The sequence below is a fragment of the Corvus kubaryi genome, unplaced genomic scaffold, assembly GCF_017639235.1.
Source record: "Corvus kubaryi isolate FWS band 111438036 unplaced genomic scaffold, C.kubaryi_AGA036_p1.0 37398, whole genome shotgun sequence".
In the NCBI taxonomy this organism is placed as follows: Eukaryota; Metazoa; Chordata; class Aves; order Passeriformes; family Corvidae; genus Corvus; species Corvus kubaryi.
This window is the reverse complement of record NW_024581137.1, coordinates 17,311,021-17,328,075: the sequence shown is the minus strand read 5'-3', so window position 1 is coordinate 17,328,075 and position 17,055 is coordinate 17,311,021. Positions and strand designations below refer to the sequence as shown.

The window sequence follows — 17,055 nt, the reverse complement described above, 5'->3', positions numbered from 1 at the left end:
TTAGTCACATCTAGATTAACACTTTGTGACCTTTAGAGAAAGGTCTAGCAAGCACAAAGGTTAAACAGAGAGGAATGTGCATCTGATCATGCAATACACTAATGGCCCTGTGTTTAAATATCACCTGGCTGGAGGGATTGTCTGTGTCAAAGACAGCAACATCATCCTCCAGGAATCTTCCCTTATTTGAATTGCGCAAAATTGAATCAGAGAAATGGCTCAGAATGCTGTAAGCTGTTAATTCTGTCAGCACTGCTACAAACCCCGGTAGTAGTTTAAGAAAGGCCCTTCCTCACTTTTGTTTCTGTGGTTATTTTTATTTATTTATCTGTTTTTTAGATAAGCAGGGCTCCTCAGGTCACTCCATCCAGGAGGTTGCTGTGATCAGATGTCCTCCCCTGGGGCTCCACAGGCAGTCCTGATGAAGACATTGGCTCACCCTTGGTAGCTCGGCTTCTCTGAGATGTCCCCTTCACAGCACCCTGCTAGCAGGGTGAGCCCCAAATCATACAGTCTCTGTACAACACTGCCCTAGCTGCCAATTGGTGAGAGAAATCAAATTAAAGTTATATCTAGGGCTCCTTGTTAAGTACTTTATCACAATTTTAATTGTGTGAAATTGAAGGATTTGCATTTACTTTTTTTTTAGCACTGTGTAGAAGTTACAGCTCTGTTTCAATGGACTGTCTGAAATCAATACAAGATGAAAACAGACGTTACCATGTCCTTCGATTGTAACACAAGCAGGATTCAAAAACTCGGTCTACAACTACAACCCACTGACTCAAGATGAACTTGAAACATCCCATTAAAAAAAAACCAACTCCAAATGACAAGTTCCCAGGAGCATGACAAACCCGATGGGTAAAATAACGTGTGGGCTGGACAAAGCACTATCAAGGAAACGCCTTGATCTTGAACTGTGGCCGCCAGATCACAGAGCAGTCTTGAGGGAGGACATCAGGTTCCCATCCGATTGCTGCTTTTAGTAAATGGTCCCAGAATATCCCATTACAGAGAGAGGGTGCACACAGCTACCACAGGCATTAGCTGACTACTCAACTATGTCCCTGCAACATATAAAAATCAAATGACAAAGGAGATGATGAAAGAGAAACAATAAAAAAGAAATTAAAGCTGACTGGTATCTTAATCTACAGTAAATTGCCTTGTGCTGTCCTGAGGAGCTAGGTAGGGGTGTTGGTACTAAATAAGAAAATTAACCCTGCTCTTTTTATTTAATCTCAGTGTTAAAAACTGTTCCATGTTGCCATTGCAGCCTTTACATTTGGCACAAACTTGGGTCACTCTCACTTTTCTGAAATCTTATTATCTGTTAAAATCTAAGAGAAGTTTACAAAGCGGATAAGCAGCTCAATTTCAGGCATGTTGGCGGTGTCTGTAGTTAGCACAGTTCACAGCACAGACATTTAAACCTGTGCTCTTTTGGTAAATATGTTAGGAAAAGCAAAAGGGTTAAAAATCATTAACTAAAATATGGAGCCACACAATAGCCAAAAGCTATGGAAATAGAAGATCACAGAAGAGACCCTTTCAGAATATAAAAGCTGGCAAGAAAATATTAAATTTCAGGTCTACTAAATAAAATATCTTCTAAAGGTTTTTCGTCTTAAAGACATTGCTGAGATCACAATCAATCAGTCTGGCTACTTAGATGCAGCGCCCCATCGGAGGATTTAGCAAAAATGAAGTACTAAATTATTCAGCATTTAAGCAATTGTGTAAGGAATATGTAGCTGAAAAGGATAAACTGCAAAACAAGATTATTTCCCCATTACATCAGTATATACTGTAGTTTTAACAGGGCTTTCCAGGGGGATACGTAGACATTTTTTCCATGCACAGAATTGAGACCCCAGCTTTTGATCTTGTATTTTAAAGTCAGATTACTCTAGTATTTATATGTAGCTGAAAAGGATCACCTTTCTCTCTCAACGTTTAAAATTAACATTTTTACTGTATTTACAGCCATGTTTTCTCTTTCTCAGCTAGGCTACCTTTTTTATAAAAATACCCAAAAAAACCTCCTGCACTTTTCTATTAAAAATTTGCGTAATGTTAAGCTTATAAAGAAAGACTAGGAGTCCCATCTTTGTATACACATACTACACACATACCATACATGAATATGTCCAGGGAGTCACAGAGACAACACTTTTCAGACAAAGACAATATATTTTCAGAAAGACAACTGGAAATTACTAAGTTTAAAAATTTCAGTTTCCTCAGAAAGATTTTTCTAGCAGTCATGTACACAAACCAGATGAGATTTACATTTTCCATTAAGAGTTCTGATGAATTTTGGATATGCTTTGATACATCAGCTCTAGTCTTCTGGAAGACTTTTCCTTTTTAAGTCTTCAAGATTCATTATCAACCTTTGAATGTCTTACAAAACATGAATACAAGCCTCCTGGTGCTGGAGACCGTATCCCAGCAATTAATAGCCGTAAGAACAACAACAAATGTGCATTATTGCATGCAATTTCATGCAATTTTCATACACAGCTGTTAAAACATAGGCAGGAGTTCTGTAACACTGAAATTCACAAACAACCGATACTGTAAAATGTTACGCCAACACCTGACAAAATGGAAAGTGTTGTTTGCCAGTACCTGCATCTCAAGGACACAGTATTTAACAGCATCAAAATAACTTGTTAAGGTGATAAATTTTGTCTCAAGTCCCCATCTCTTTTATTTTAGCATTGAATTTCCTTCTGGCAGCTGCACTAAAATACTAAACCACTCTCAGAGGCTGAATGACACGATCTGGGCATCACGGCTTATTGACTCATGATGGATAACCAACACACATTTCAATTCTTTGATCAGTGGTAGGGTTTCTTACTTACCTTTCAAATGTATGGTGCAAATTTCCGAACAGTAGAAAACCTCAAATCTAAGCCAAACAATAATGATTAAAACAGCAAGACACCAAATCCACCTAATTTAATATTAGGATTTGTTTTTAAGGAGGATGCTTCTTGAAACTTCATATGGAACGTTTTTAGTTGTTGGTCACAGAGCAAGCAGGACTTTGTACTGGATAAAACTACAGTAGATGTTAGTAATCATTCAAATCTATTTCCACAATGAGGTGACCACACTGTCTGTTGAATTCGAGGTGTTCTGCACTATTTAAAAACACAAGAGTTTCAAATCATTATCTGTTTCCACCCTGCCATAGTGGCAAAAGATTTTCAGAGTTCTAACCCCTATTTTTTCCCTGCCATATATAAAGTGTTAGAAATCAAAATGTAATTCTGACAGATTTAACCCATATATATTTACCTAAATGGATAATTCTGTTACTTTGGTGATAGTTTTCAACATAAATCAAACATGACCAAATAAACACCTACAACATGCACCTTTTTACCCCACTGTTTTCCTAAGTATCTTAAAGAATGTAAAGAGGCCCATATGTTTGTAAAGGCAACTTGATCATTCAGCAGCAAAACCGTCTTACAGAAAGTGCACTGTAAAATAACACTGTTGAGACAGACCTTACACTGCTGAATTACTGACCTATACTCAACCTTCATTTTTATATTGCTCAACTTCTGAGCAGTTTTAGAGATTGTATAATGCATCTCCTTCAAAACTCAGGAAAACAAAACCTAACAGAGGAGGGGAGGCCCACCGCCATGGCATGTGAGCTAACCACCTCCCTGGTGGGAGGGTTGCAGGACCGGAACGCTGGTTAATTGCACAGACCCAAGACCCTAGCCTGGAGGAAACCATCAGGCAAGCAAGCTGCCATGCCACCCTTTGAGGGGTGACACATTCTGCCAAAGGATTTTGGCTATTTTCCCTTAGAAGGAATGGTGAGAATCTTCAGATGCATCCCAGACTAGCAATGTTTTACAGCAACTACTTCACTGCTTCTACTTTTAAGCTCAGCCCCAGTTCCCCTTATCAAGCTTTGCCTTCTCCAACTCCCATTCCAGGTCAGGGTCTCCATTACTTGTGGAAACATCCCATACTCTATTTCATAAAGGCTCTTTATGTCTTCTTCTCCCGCCAGTTTCAGTTGTCTGTTCTGTGCCGCGAAGAGAAGGTGCAGTCACTGGTTTCAGTGACATTGGTGTCAGTCCTCACAGGATCACATCAGGCTTGTTTGCATCCACTCACCTTCCCTCAGACCTTTTATCATCTCCTCTACAGTCAAAGTGGACAGCTGCTTCCTCCCTCAAGCTCCAGAAGGAGTCATTCAACTCACGCAAGAAAAAACCCCACTACTATAGTCTTTTTATTCCCAAAGATATCCTACTTCAAAGAGCTGAATGAGGGAATATTGCTAAGCTACAGTGGGTGGGACTGGCTCACTAGCTTAGCACAGCTGGGTCACAGAGTATCAGCAGTGCTAGATGGACTGAGGGAGAGGTCATGTGCCATGGAAGTTAACTTAGAAGAAACGGTCAATTGATCTTCAAAACCTCTCCATGCATTGCTGGTAAATCCCCTGGATTGCAGGCCTGAGGAAGTCACAGCTTCTGTCTTGACGTTTTAGAACAGTCCTTTCTGAGATCACAGTGGGGGTTTTTGCTTTAAGTTTGACATCTTAATAAACAACTTGATACTGAGCCTTCTAACAGGAGAAAACAGAGAACCACACCAATTGCCCTGCTCAATACAAATAAAAATACAAGGCAAGTAAGCATTTGACAATTCCTTTTCTTTTTGCCAGTTATGGTAAATTCAAATCCAGAAATGTTAAGCAGTTGGTCTTTCTCAAATGATATTTTGCGAAGTAGTAATCCAAATATCAAAATGCATCTTGGCATGTATTACAATGAAAAAGTGTTGACATGCTTTCACACTTTATTTCATTTTTTTCCAAAGAATAAAGTACCAGTAAGGATCCACATGTTTGCCATACTGCAAACTCCTTGCTCTTACTGAGAAGTACTTACTCCTGCAGACAATCCCACACAGATCAGTGCTTCCTTCCCATAGATGTCACATTAAACTACTCAGGTTTTAAGGGTTGTATATGGGATTTGCAATCTGTTATAGTGTAAGTAAAGAAGATTGTCTGTATTTATAGAGCAAATGCCAGAAAACAAGAAGAGATTGATGTCTGCTTTAAAGTAACCACAGACAGTATAACTGGCATATTTTGGAATTCTAAGGCAACAATGTTGGACCAGCATGTGAAATTCTGCTGTAGACACCAATGTACTGCTTTCTTCTGCAAAGGAGAAATATTCTGATGTTTTTTCCCTTGTTTTTTTTTCTAATTCAGTGATAAGCAGCAATATGAAATGCCAGCATTGCCACCAGATAACTTCTGTACTTAACTTCTGCCTTCAATGAACCCCTTAAGACGGCATGTAATGTCCGGCTGGAGTAGCACACTATTTCAGATGATCTATCCGGCAATATTCATGTATATTAAAAATACACATGCACATTTTTGCAGACTTGCAATTTAATGTATTTTCAGAATTCACTACAAAAATGCTGTTTCACAACTGTAACCATACACTGGGATTCCTACAGTAGTATGAATAATGTACAGATTCTTTCCCAGGACTACCAATACTGTGCATTGTGCAAATTGTCTAGGACTGCAATCCTTCCTCAGCAGCAGCCGGAAGAAAATTTGTGAGCTGAATACTGATATCAAAATACAGATTTAAATAATTTACTCTTAAAAACATTCATATTTATAACCTCTTACAGAAAATAAAACAATTTATCTGATTATCAGATACATCCCTCAGTTTTTCCAGTTCCAAGGTATACACAGGTCTCCATCCTGCAGCACAGAGTAGAAATGGGAAATGCAAAGGTGCATGCCTTGTAGGTAGGGCAACGATTCCTCCAGCAGCCGCTTACAGCAATCTATCATCTGTGCACTGGAAACACTGGGTTCCTTATACAGCCGATCCAAAGAAAATCTTTCCGTGGAAGTATCGATGAGCTCTTTCTCTGTAATCATCATCCTGGCAAATGGAGACAACACACAGCGACAAAATTACAACTTCATCTCTTAAAACCCCCACCTTAAAATAAGCATTTCAATGTATACTGAATATCTATTCAAACAAGAAATATTGAAGTAAGTAGATTATATGCATGTAAACAAAGGTGTCAATTCATGTACAGCTATGGTAGAGCTGAGATTTTTGTGCAGGTTGTTGCATGTGTCTATCTCAGAAGTCAGAGTGAACGTTCTTCCATGACTGTGGGCACCGCATGCCCATGGAGTCACATTTCAAAGCCTGTGCCACGACATCTTTTTGCTCACTAAATAACTGGGAAAAACACAAAAATAAAAATCCTGTAAGGCTCCCTTTTTAATGTAAGGAATGAAAATACTTACATAACATTGGAAGTTTAAGTTTATGCACAAAATCATCTTCATAATTACTCTTAGTTACACCAGTACTCTGTATGTCATCAAAACCAACAACTGGTAAGTACAGTAAACTGATGCATATTAAGTGTGCTAGTAACTTCCCAATTGCAGAATTTTGTTGATCTGCTTGGACCCAATGATCTTAAAGGTCTTTTCCAACCTAAACGATTCTATGAATTTTGAATCCGAAGTTTACGGACAACTTTTTCCTCACTCCAGAGAAATAAGACACCACGTGGCAAACTCAAACTACTCAGAAGCAAAGTTAATGTGTAGATTTAATTAAGTCACTGGAGCTGTGACTGATCAACTAATGAAGAGACAGTTCAGGTTCAGCCAGCCCCACTAGCTCAGGCACTGTGCCACATGAACACAGCTGCATTTCCAAGCCAGCCTAGCTGCAGACACAGCACCACTGCTGCCCTGCAACACAGACCTTGTGCTAGACAGGGGAGGAGCTACAAAGCAGCAGCACCACTGGGACGTTAATCAGCCCAAGCTAAGCACGACAGCTACTCAGACCATTTGCCTCACATGAAAACGCTACTGTAGGGCCTTGCCACCACTCTCTCCAGAGCTCAGGATGGGACCTCTGTGCCTCTGTGTACTTGCATGGCACTGAGCTCTGCTGGGGCACTCAGATCACTGCACAAGAGCCCAGCCCACTCTGGCAGTCAGCAATGAGCTGAGCCAGTGAGTTAACCAGAGCGAGCCTGTCCTCTCTAAGGAACATTTCCAAATGACCTTCCCGAGTGCATTCCCAAATACCTAGGCACCAAGCTTTCCTGTTCTGTGAAATCTTAGGCTCCCTCGAAGGAATTCCAGTTAGCTGGAGAATTGCAGGTTTGTTTTCAGTCACTTCCACAGGAAGGTTTACACCTTTATTACCACACAAACCTGATACTTTACAGAAGCATGGGAAGGAGAATCCTGCATTACTAGAAGACTTGACATTATCCACACAGATAACAGAACTTTCTAGAGCAGCAGAATTTGGACTTCCTTGAGCATTCAGGTTGGAATTCCAGCCATGCTATGCTGTTTACTGCATGTAGAACATTCAAGTCCATGTGCAAAGTACAGCCAGTCCATCTCAAAATATTTTCTGCTGCAGTTCACCGCAACAATTTTCCTTTATCTTAAGGCCTTTTTAACCGCCACACGAGGCTAAGGAAAATCAGAAGAACAGAATGAGTTCTGTCCAAGGAAGCATTAAGTGGAAAAGGAGTTTTCAGCTTCGATAAAAGACAAGTAAAAGGAAATATGACACAGCTACAAAAAACCCCAGAGGTGATAGAGAATGACTGTTTTGTATTTCCTATCACACAAGAACAAAAGAATGACAAATGAAATCATCAGGCTGTGGGTCTATAAATCACAGAACACTTCCTCCCTCTTTCATATACACATGCCATACGTGGTTCAAATATGCAATTTGTTGCCATTGGATATTTGGAGCCACAAAATGCAAATTGGCTCAAAAAATAAGACAATTAAGAGGAAGGGAAAATAAAAAGGTCGACTGAATGCTGTTAACATGAGATAATGTTTCCAGCTTCAAGTATTTTCTCAAGTGCAGTCAGACAGAAACTGGGAAGGAGTATGGAGTAAAAAAACCCACCACATTTTTTGCCCCATCCATAAAGCCTCTCCTTAAGCTAATGGATGATGGGGACAGACATTGCGACCCAGTACAGTTGTTTACTATTTCATACAAACCAGCAATCATCCAGCACACAAGATACGCATCTTGGCTCTTACATTCTTACAACACAGCTGCTTGTACTCTGAGGGCACAGTTTTCCTGGATCAGTGTCTTTATGAAGCGTGGTAGTGTGAGGTTTTTTGGAGAGTGAGTTACCCAGATGCAAATGCATACATTTCCTACAACATCCCTCCCAAAATCTACAGACAATACTTTCCCAGCTGTCACATGTGGACAGCTACATAGAGAGCTATTCAGTAGTTGCAATTTATATGGCAAAAATCTAATTTCCAAGATGGACTAGGGTTGTTGAAAAATTCCAACAAATCATGTTTACTGAAGTCCACCTGCAAAACATATCTTTCCAAATAATGAGGTCTTAACAGAGCTAAAACCATAGTGCCTTCAGCAACTCATGCCTAAAATAACTTCACAAAAACAGATCTGGATCTATACATCATGTATACACTCGTGACAGTGTGATAGTTCAACAGCTCATTAAAAACTTTCCAAAGCAGAAAAATAAACTTGCAGTAACAACCTCTGAAAGGACAAGTACCTACCACCCACTTAACAACCCCAGTATCTCTACTTCATCCTCAAGGACACATGCAGTGTACAAGGTCAAGAAGCAGATTTACAGTTCTGATGGATATTACAAAGCATGGCCCTAATATTAAGTATGGTGCTGTGACTCCCTATTGTAAACTCTCTCATCTCACTCGCACCTGTGAGAGAATACCCACAAGGTGTTTCACTCATCATTCTTCCCAGATTTTTTTTCTTCGCCTTGTTAGGTACAAACTAATATTTTTCTCAACTAAGTGACCAATAACTAGAAATAACAATTCTCTAGTTGGTCTCAGTTATTTTTATTTAGATTTCACTGCTTTTTTGTCACATTTTAATTAACATTAATAAAAATCCTTGCTTTTCTTATTCATTGAGAAGGTGTTTTCCACCTCTTAGATGGGGAACTAATCGTAAAACATATTATGCAATTTTGTCTTGTAAGCAAACGTATTTTACTTCTGAATGAAGTACAATTGTCTCTACAAGGTGAAAGAGGGTATTTTCTAGTAACTGTTTGCATTCACTAATGCTGTAATTCTTTACTTAGTAAAGCTGATGGGTAGAGCTCTATTTTAGAAACAAAAGGGGTTTTTCCACCAAAACAGTATGAATACATTCTTTAAAATCCTCCTCCTTCTCCAAATAAAAAACAGGACATGCAAATATTTTTAAAGGGCTAAATGTATCGAGTCACACGAACACTTACTCCTCCTTTCTTTTCAAATTCTCTCTTGCTTCCTGTGCTTTGGCAAAAATAAACCATTGAAGAGCTGCTGGATCACAGACCGTTGGGATCATAAAGTGTCCAAATTCATGTAAGCTTGGTGCATATCTGTCACTAATGAAACATGATGAAAGTCAAGAAAAAGGTATAATTTTTGAATGCAACTATTTATCTATTTATGTAAATTACTTTCAGAAAAAATCTAAAGATAAAAGAATATAAACTAATCACAATCAGAATAATTGGTAAAAAATTATCAGGCTTGGTTCATGACACTAGAGAAATACAGTAGTAATGCTTTTTTAAAATTACATTTCAAAAGCAACTGGCAAGAATACTCAAAAAATATAAATACGAACATGACAGCACAAAACTTTTGATTTAACCCAGCACAACACTGTAAAATAGACAGAACTTTGAGTCCAATTTGAATGAAATTAAGCAGGATTTTCTTCAGTCTGATTCCTTCTTAACCCATAAAAATGCACTTAAATCCTTCAGAAACAAAAAGACTTTGACATAATGAAAATCTGAGATTATATTACTTTTCTTCTTAGTGAGAGCAATAAGCAGTGTAAGAAAAAAAAAGAAAAGAGTAATTGCTCTAAAAGAAATCAACTTTCCCTGCAAATACCTACCTTTCCAGAATCATTTGCAAGCCTCGCAGACTGCGAGGATGAAAAGGTAGTCTGCTGTCACGTAGTTTATTATAGAAAGAGTTGAGAGTCTCATAGTACTCTTCTAGAGTCAACAGAGGTTGCAGCTCTTCAATATATATTACTTGGATGCCTCCCAGAAGTTGGCTTATCCGATCTTCCAAGAGCAGGAGCTTTTTTTGAAGCATATAATAATTTGGCAGTCTCTCAAAAATCTGTGCATACACATGAACAAACGTTTTCTATGTTACAGAGCTTAAAAGTTAGCTTTAATAAATTAAAAAAATAACAAGAAACTATAAAAGAGACACTTAACAATGCAAACATGGAACCCAAGGGGAAAAATTAAAATTGAAGAATACCAAAGATGAGAAAAATAAAGTGTATGTGTTTTGGGACAGGATATAATGGAACAAGCTTCTAAGTATTTCCCATATTTATAACATAAAGGCACCAAAAGGACATAAAACCATAGATGGATGTCCTCTAGATATTCAGAAATTAATAGTTTCACATAAACAAAAATACATAATCTGACACCTATACAGAACATTTATCACTACAGTTATAGTGGTAGAGCTATTCCTCATACAGTAGTCACTACCTACCATCCACTCTGTTGTTATTTTAAAGCAGTTTTTCATACAAAAAAAAGCTGCTGCTGGAACAAGTCAAGTGATTTCAGAACTATCTCTTTAGAAACCCAGGAGAACAGCAGAATAGATAGTAGATAGTTCTGATAGTAGAATCAGAACAGCTTTTGGCACAATAACAGTTGGGTCAGCTTTTGCATTTGTTACAGAGAAAACCAGCAAAAATCCTTTAAATATTGTACCTCTGACCAAGCATTCTACAGACTGACTTGGACAGTATTCTACCGCTTCCTTCTTCTAGTACTTAGTAACAAAAAGTAATAGCACTTAGGATTGCTTTCTAAAATGGGGTAGAATTGGACAAACATGCTCTCTAAAAACCAACTGACTCATCCACCTCATCAAAATTTTCACTGACTTTCTGTGTAACATTTCACATGATCTTTAGTGCATTTCAAAATAAAAACCCTTTGATTTCAGGTTCAAATATATACCTCTCTTTTGTCTTCCCAAGCAAATACCATCACTACAACTAACTACACACATTATTCTATCTGCATGGCATTTTGTGTGGCTTTATGACCCCTTTGGAAAAACCTGCAGCAAAGGCTAGAAAGACGAAGCATTTATCTTTTCAAGGAAGTTAGTGTTTATTTTAATATTAATCAGAACACCTTTATTCTAACGACTGTCAACACTCTCAAATCCCAGAAAATTTTCTATTGAATTCCAGATTCTCAATTTAAGTTCTTAGTAAATCATTCACACTAACAAGCCACAGTTTGCTTTCCCCCACTCAGTAAAACATATATAGGCAAAAATTCAAACTACCACCAGAGAAAGAAGATTGAGTGTTAACTTTTCATTTTATTCACTGATTGGAATACAGAAATAGAATATTCTGATATTCTAGCAGGGTGAAATTCCCAACTATGAAATTCCACCAATAATCTCCTTTACAAAGAAATATTTTTTCATAGCTTTATCAGTAATGTTTCAGTAACCAAGATTAAAGAAAAATTCCTGAAGTGACATGTTGATATTGCCACATATTTAGTTTTTGGTCCTTTGCATACAACACTATCATTTAGGATGTCAGAAATCTTATCACTCTGAACTTTACACAAGCAGCAGCAGAACGGGCATAGTCACTAAAGATAAAATTCTGCAACATCCACATTAGCTGCCTAAAAGAACAAGATGGAGTGGTAGGGTTGGTTAGTAGTCATTGACTGAAATCATCAGTTCACAACTTCCTTTAAATCTCATATTTACAAAAGATTGGAATAAAATCCATTAGCTCTTCACGGGAATGAACTCTTTATGGATCACAAAGTACTCTGCCAGGACTCACTGCACAGACTGGAACAGTGCATAACTAATTAATTTTCTTTACATCTAATCAGAAGCAGTACTGACTTATTAATGAAAGCAGCAGCAAAGATCTAGCAAAGACTCTTGTTAGTAACAGCATACACAGGATTAAATTTAGAATGCAGTGTACACCATCATGCTAAACACATTAGCTAAGTGTTTGCTTTAAATTACTCATTAGTTATCTGCACCTATTAATTTTTGCTACAGTTTTAAAAAGGATGTCACAACAAGGAGTGTTATCATTTACTTTGAAATCTTCTTACTTTGGTCCAGTGATGGTGAACATCCATGGTCCCCAGCATTATGTGACCTGCTGCACTCATACCTGAGCGATCTGTAAATACCACCGTGCGTCCTAGAGATTGAACAAAGCTCTTTACTAATTTGGGTTACTGCAGTCATTCCTACAATTACTGAAGACTTAACTATGCTGCTAACATGTCACAAGCAGCGCATTTCTGCAGCACAAACACATGTTGAATAGATGCTTCTGTTATTCTCAAAATTTTGAAAGAGATTCTTGAAAAGTCCAGTTTAAGAATTTTTTTCATACAAACCTGACCCAGCATTTGCCTTCTCTCTATTTGAACTTGATAAGAGTTTTAGTTACTCAGACTTTTTTCTGATGACTATTTTAAAATATGAGAAAATCTCATCAGAGAGGATATCCAAATAATCTGTATGAATCCTGTATGAAGTAGGAAACACACGCTAAATGCTTGAAGCATATACAAGGTAGAAGTTGGTCAAAGAACTATTAATAAGGCCATTCAACTCTACTTCACAACTCTCTGCAACATGCAAGCTGTAAGAAACACTTGCACATTATGTTTTCATTCTTTTTAAAAACAGAGACAACATAAAGCGCTAATTCTAGATGGATTTTTAGGGGGATAAATCAGTTTTGAGTCTGTTTTTTTAGCTGAGTACAAAGATGGTCAAGAAATCTTTAGGGTAATAGCACAGTCAACTATTTATCAAAATAAGCTTCCACAAAAGTCTTCAGTGTGATGTATTAATCTACAAGACAAGGCTTAAGTAGAAGCTCTTGCTCTCAGAAATCAGTTTTCCAAAACCCCAAAGAAGGAGCAACACTGGCTTCAAGGCATCTAGTTAAACCTTGTACCCAAAGGCAACATCAACTGTACTTGTATAATTACTGACAGGTACTTATCCAGTGCATTATTAAATATCTTCAAATATGGAGACTACAACAGGTTCACAAGACAGACTTCTCTAACGCTTTGAATCTTTAGCATGCTCAGGTAAAGAACTAATTTGAAATCTGATACAATTTAAAACTACTACTTATTGTCCTACTCACTCTTGTCTTTTGGCAAAGGATTAGGTGAACCCTCAAATGAAAGTCACTCAAAACTGAGTATCTGGAGACAGGCATAAAATGTGGAATTACAATTAGAGGAAACAGCTACTGCCACAGGTCAAACAGATGTATGAGAAGAATGGTAGGTCAGGTTTACAGAATATTTTAGTTTTTCCTGAGAAAATACCAACTTTAATACAGTTATTTTATGGAACACATGAGAAAAGAAAGCAGTACAATTTTAAAGGTATTCTAGTAAGTCCTCGCTAGGGTTAGAGACTTACTCACATTTTTGTCTTGAATTCACCATGGGCTACTATCTATTGCTACCTCCACCCTTTCAGAGGTTCAGTTTACATTTTTTACTTTCATTGCTAATATTAAGTCTGGTGCCTTCAACAGACTCCACTTGCATTTATTAAGAAGTAAACTAGAAGCTGAGTGCAGTGAATAAACTCTAAGGAAAGGTCACTTTAAAAAATACCCAGCAGCTTAAAATGTAAGTTCTCACCAGCTTTTCAGTAAGCCTGACAAGTTTGTTTTTGCAGTTATCAAAAGAATTTGTAAAAAGAATCCCTTGCAACAGAAGACCCATGCTCATTTCCGAATCAATACTATATTAGGATATATGAATCAAGCAACAGAAATACCTTTAACGTTCTTTAATATTTCAGGTCGCTGTTGGACCAATCGACCCAGACTGTGTAGCTGGCTACAGCGGTGAGCAATACCCCAGCTCCTCTGCCACCTAAATGAAAATGTGATTGAAAGCATTTAATCCTCAATATTATTTAAAAAAAAAAAATCACAGAAGTTAAGATGCAGCTCAAAGCCTTGTAGCACAAGCAGAATAGCACCCCAAAAGTAATAAAGGCTACTCAAAACCTGTCCAAGTCATATGCTATTTGAACTGATAGAAAGCCTAAATAAAATTACAGTGCTTCTCAAAGTGAGTCCCAAAAAGCAAACAAAGAAAACCAACACCAGAAAAAATAAATATAAAACCAGGTAGACAGACATAAATCTCTCCCCCAGTAAGAAGGGGGTTAGTAAGAGAACAGCAACAGACAAGCCAGTATTTGGTTTGGTCATGGAGCATGCAGTTTGTTTGGACACTGCGTAATGTTTGTCCAGAGGAGCAAATACAGTATGTAAGGACATTATCTTCTTTTCCTTTTTTTTTGGTTCCTAGCCCAAAACATTACTATGATTCCAATGGAAAGTTGCTATGTATTATTCATATTTTACAGTGGAGTAATTTTTGTTAAACCATACAGGAGCCAGGTGTTACCTTGCTGGCTTTAATACACATAGTTTTGGCATCTTTTTCATTACAGACTGATCAGACAGATTGCTAAACAAATTTCAAAAAGCATCTAAACTGTGACGTTGTCCCAGTGTATTGGAAAAAATATACCTTTTTACAGACTTTTAGTTGATATAAAACCGTCTCAAAGTGGAAAATTCCCATTCCTTTATTGTACCGTGTCTGTGAGGAATTGAGTTAATTTTCTTCATAACACCCATATTTTATATTTTTTACTCTAACAGTGATCATAAAACATCAATATTTTGGCTATTCTGCAGTGCTGGCACAGCGTCCAGGTCTTCTCTTTTTCTTCCCACCCTGCCCCCCACCATCAGCAAATAGGCTGGGGTGGACAAGATGCTGGGAGGGGACACAGCCAGGATGGGTGACTCCAACTAACCAAAGGGATATTCCAGACCATATGTCATGTTCAACAGTAAATGCTCAGGGAAAGGAGAAGGAAGGCGGACCCTCATGGTTATGGTGTTTGTCTCCCCAGGTAAACATTACACATGCTGAGGCCCACTGAGGCCCAACTGTCCAGAAGGGACTAAACACCTGCCTGTCACTGGGGAACAGAGAATTAATCCCTCCTTTTGCTTTGCTTGAACTGTGCTTTGCTCCACTTCAGCTATTAAACTTCTACTTTAATTCACAAATTTTCTTGCTTGTGCTCTTTCTATTCTCTTCCTCCCATCCCACATGGGGTGTATGAGCAAGTGGCTGTGTAAGTACTCAGCTGCTGGCTAGGGTCACCCACATAATCTCTTTTAGGGAAACCTAACTGGCAAAACCTCACTCTTTGGGATGCAGAGAATGGCACTACGCCACAGCACATGTGAGGCAATTTAATCTAATACAAGTAATTCAAATAATTATTTAGTTACCTAGCAATATCACTTTGCTTTCAGCAGCACCAGACAGGAGTGGAAAAAGGTGGCCATTTCTTCAGCTGTCCTAAACTTATACATGGAATAAAGCCAGTGACCCAGTCATTTTTCAGATCTCTGTGAACACTAGCATGAGGCTCCAGAATCACAAGTAATAGTGTCCTATTAACATAGTGGCTTGTCAGGTGTCCGGCACTCACATTCCTCCCTGGATTATAACAGTGTAACTCATGGAAGATTAATAACTCTTCATGGAACACAATAATTTTAATGTATTTCAGAAGCACAAACTATTTAAGAAAATTAATATAAGCCATGAATAAAATCAAACCTACGCGTTTAATACTGAAGACTGTTTCAGAATGTTAAAAACCTTCACCACAGCACAGTTACAGAGCATTAGAAATTGTGTTCAAAAAGCCTGGCTTCAGCTTAAAGGAAACCAGGGTCTTTTGCAGGGTGAAAGGACAAAAGCATGATTTTAGAAGCTCCAACTCTCTCTTTCCTGGTTAAAAAAATAGAACCTAACAGACTAGCCCTTGAAATAATCTCCCAAAGTTTATTTTTCCATTTGTGAATACCTTCGCTGCCACTTCCCCCACCCTGAATATCTCATTTCCCAACATCCTCAAAGGCACAAAATTTAAAAAAAGATAGCAAATTATTTTCTGGAAAATATTCTGAAGAATCAAGATCTCCAACTGCAATCAGATCTTTCAAACAAACGAATCTCCTCCTCCTCTGGAGAGTGAGAAACTAAACACTAGAAGAAAGAACATTTTTATTAAGCATTCACAGGATCTCATTATGTACCATGTGCAAAGTTGCATTTCACTGCTGGCCTAGTTACCTTTGTAGATATTAACTTGAATTCCGGAAATGCAGTTTTAACCAGCAAAACATCCAAACTAACACATACACACTAGATCTATTTCTGTGTCTGCCTCAGCTGGAGCCTACACTTTCAGTTACAAATAGGAGGTCGGTCGGAGCAGACTGTAACAGGAAACTTTTGTCCCAATAGAATTCTTCTAGAAAAACACTCAGTGCAGTAACACTTCTTCATATATGAAAGATAGCTGTTTCGCTGAAATAAGCTTTTAAAGTTCATAGCATAGTATTAGACAACACTTCCTTGCTTTGACTGTCTTAATCCAAGTACAACTGATCTAATTAATTACCTGATATCTGAGAGCTGGAGTTCATGAGAAAGTTCAATTTTTAAACGTTCTAATTCTTTTCTAAGCGGCAAACTCTTTTTCAGCTTTTTTACTGCACTTGCTTCATTATCATCGAGCCAGGATCTGGAAGACAAGGAAAAATACTCAACAGTAGAAGCATGCTGCTGTATGATCTACCATGTAAACAGTACAGGTAACTCAATTCTTACTGCTAATGTAAGTGTTTCAAGTCAAATTATCAGGTAAAGGGATTTTTTTAAAAATAGAGAAGATGAAATTGCTAAGTGCTTCACCCTAAGATATCTACAGAGGAAACCCTGGCACTTAATGTC

The 17,055-nt window shown here is 37.9% G+C and overlaps 1 protein-coding gene across 4 annotated transcripts in view; it reads right to left on the bottom strand.

Moving 5' to 3' along the window:
- Positions 1-4,681: 4,681 nt before the first annotated feature.
- TCAIM (T cell activation inhibitor, mitochondrial) overlaps positions 4,682-17,055 on the bottom strand; it is a 21,402-nt gene continuing 9,028 nt past the window's right edge. For all 4 annotated transcript variants that reach the window (XM_042043206.1, XM_042043207.1, XM_042043204.1 and 1 more), the window contains exons 6-11: positions 16,724-16,846; positions 13,994-14,091; positions 12,283-12,374; positions 10,032-10,264; positions 9,376-9,507; positions 4,682-5,975 (exon numbers count right to left, since the gene is read on the bottom strand). In XM_042043206.1, the coding sequence (XP_041899140.1) occupies positions 5,750-5,975; positions 9,376-9,507; positions 10,032-10,264; positions 12,283-12,374; positions 13,994-14,091; positions 16,724-16,846 (904 nt within the window). In that variant the 3' untranslated portion in view covers positions 4,682-5,749. The remainder of the gene's footprint in view (positions 5,976-9,375; positions 9,508-10,031; positions 10,265-12,282; positions 12,375-13,993; positions 14,092-16,723; positions 16,847-17,055) is intronic.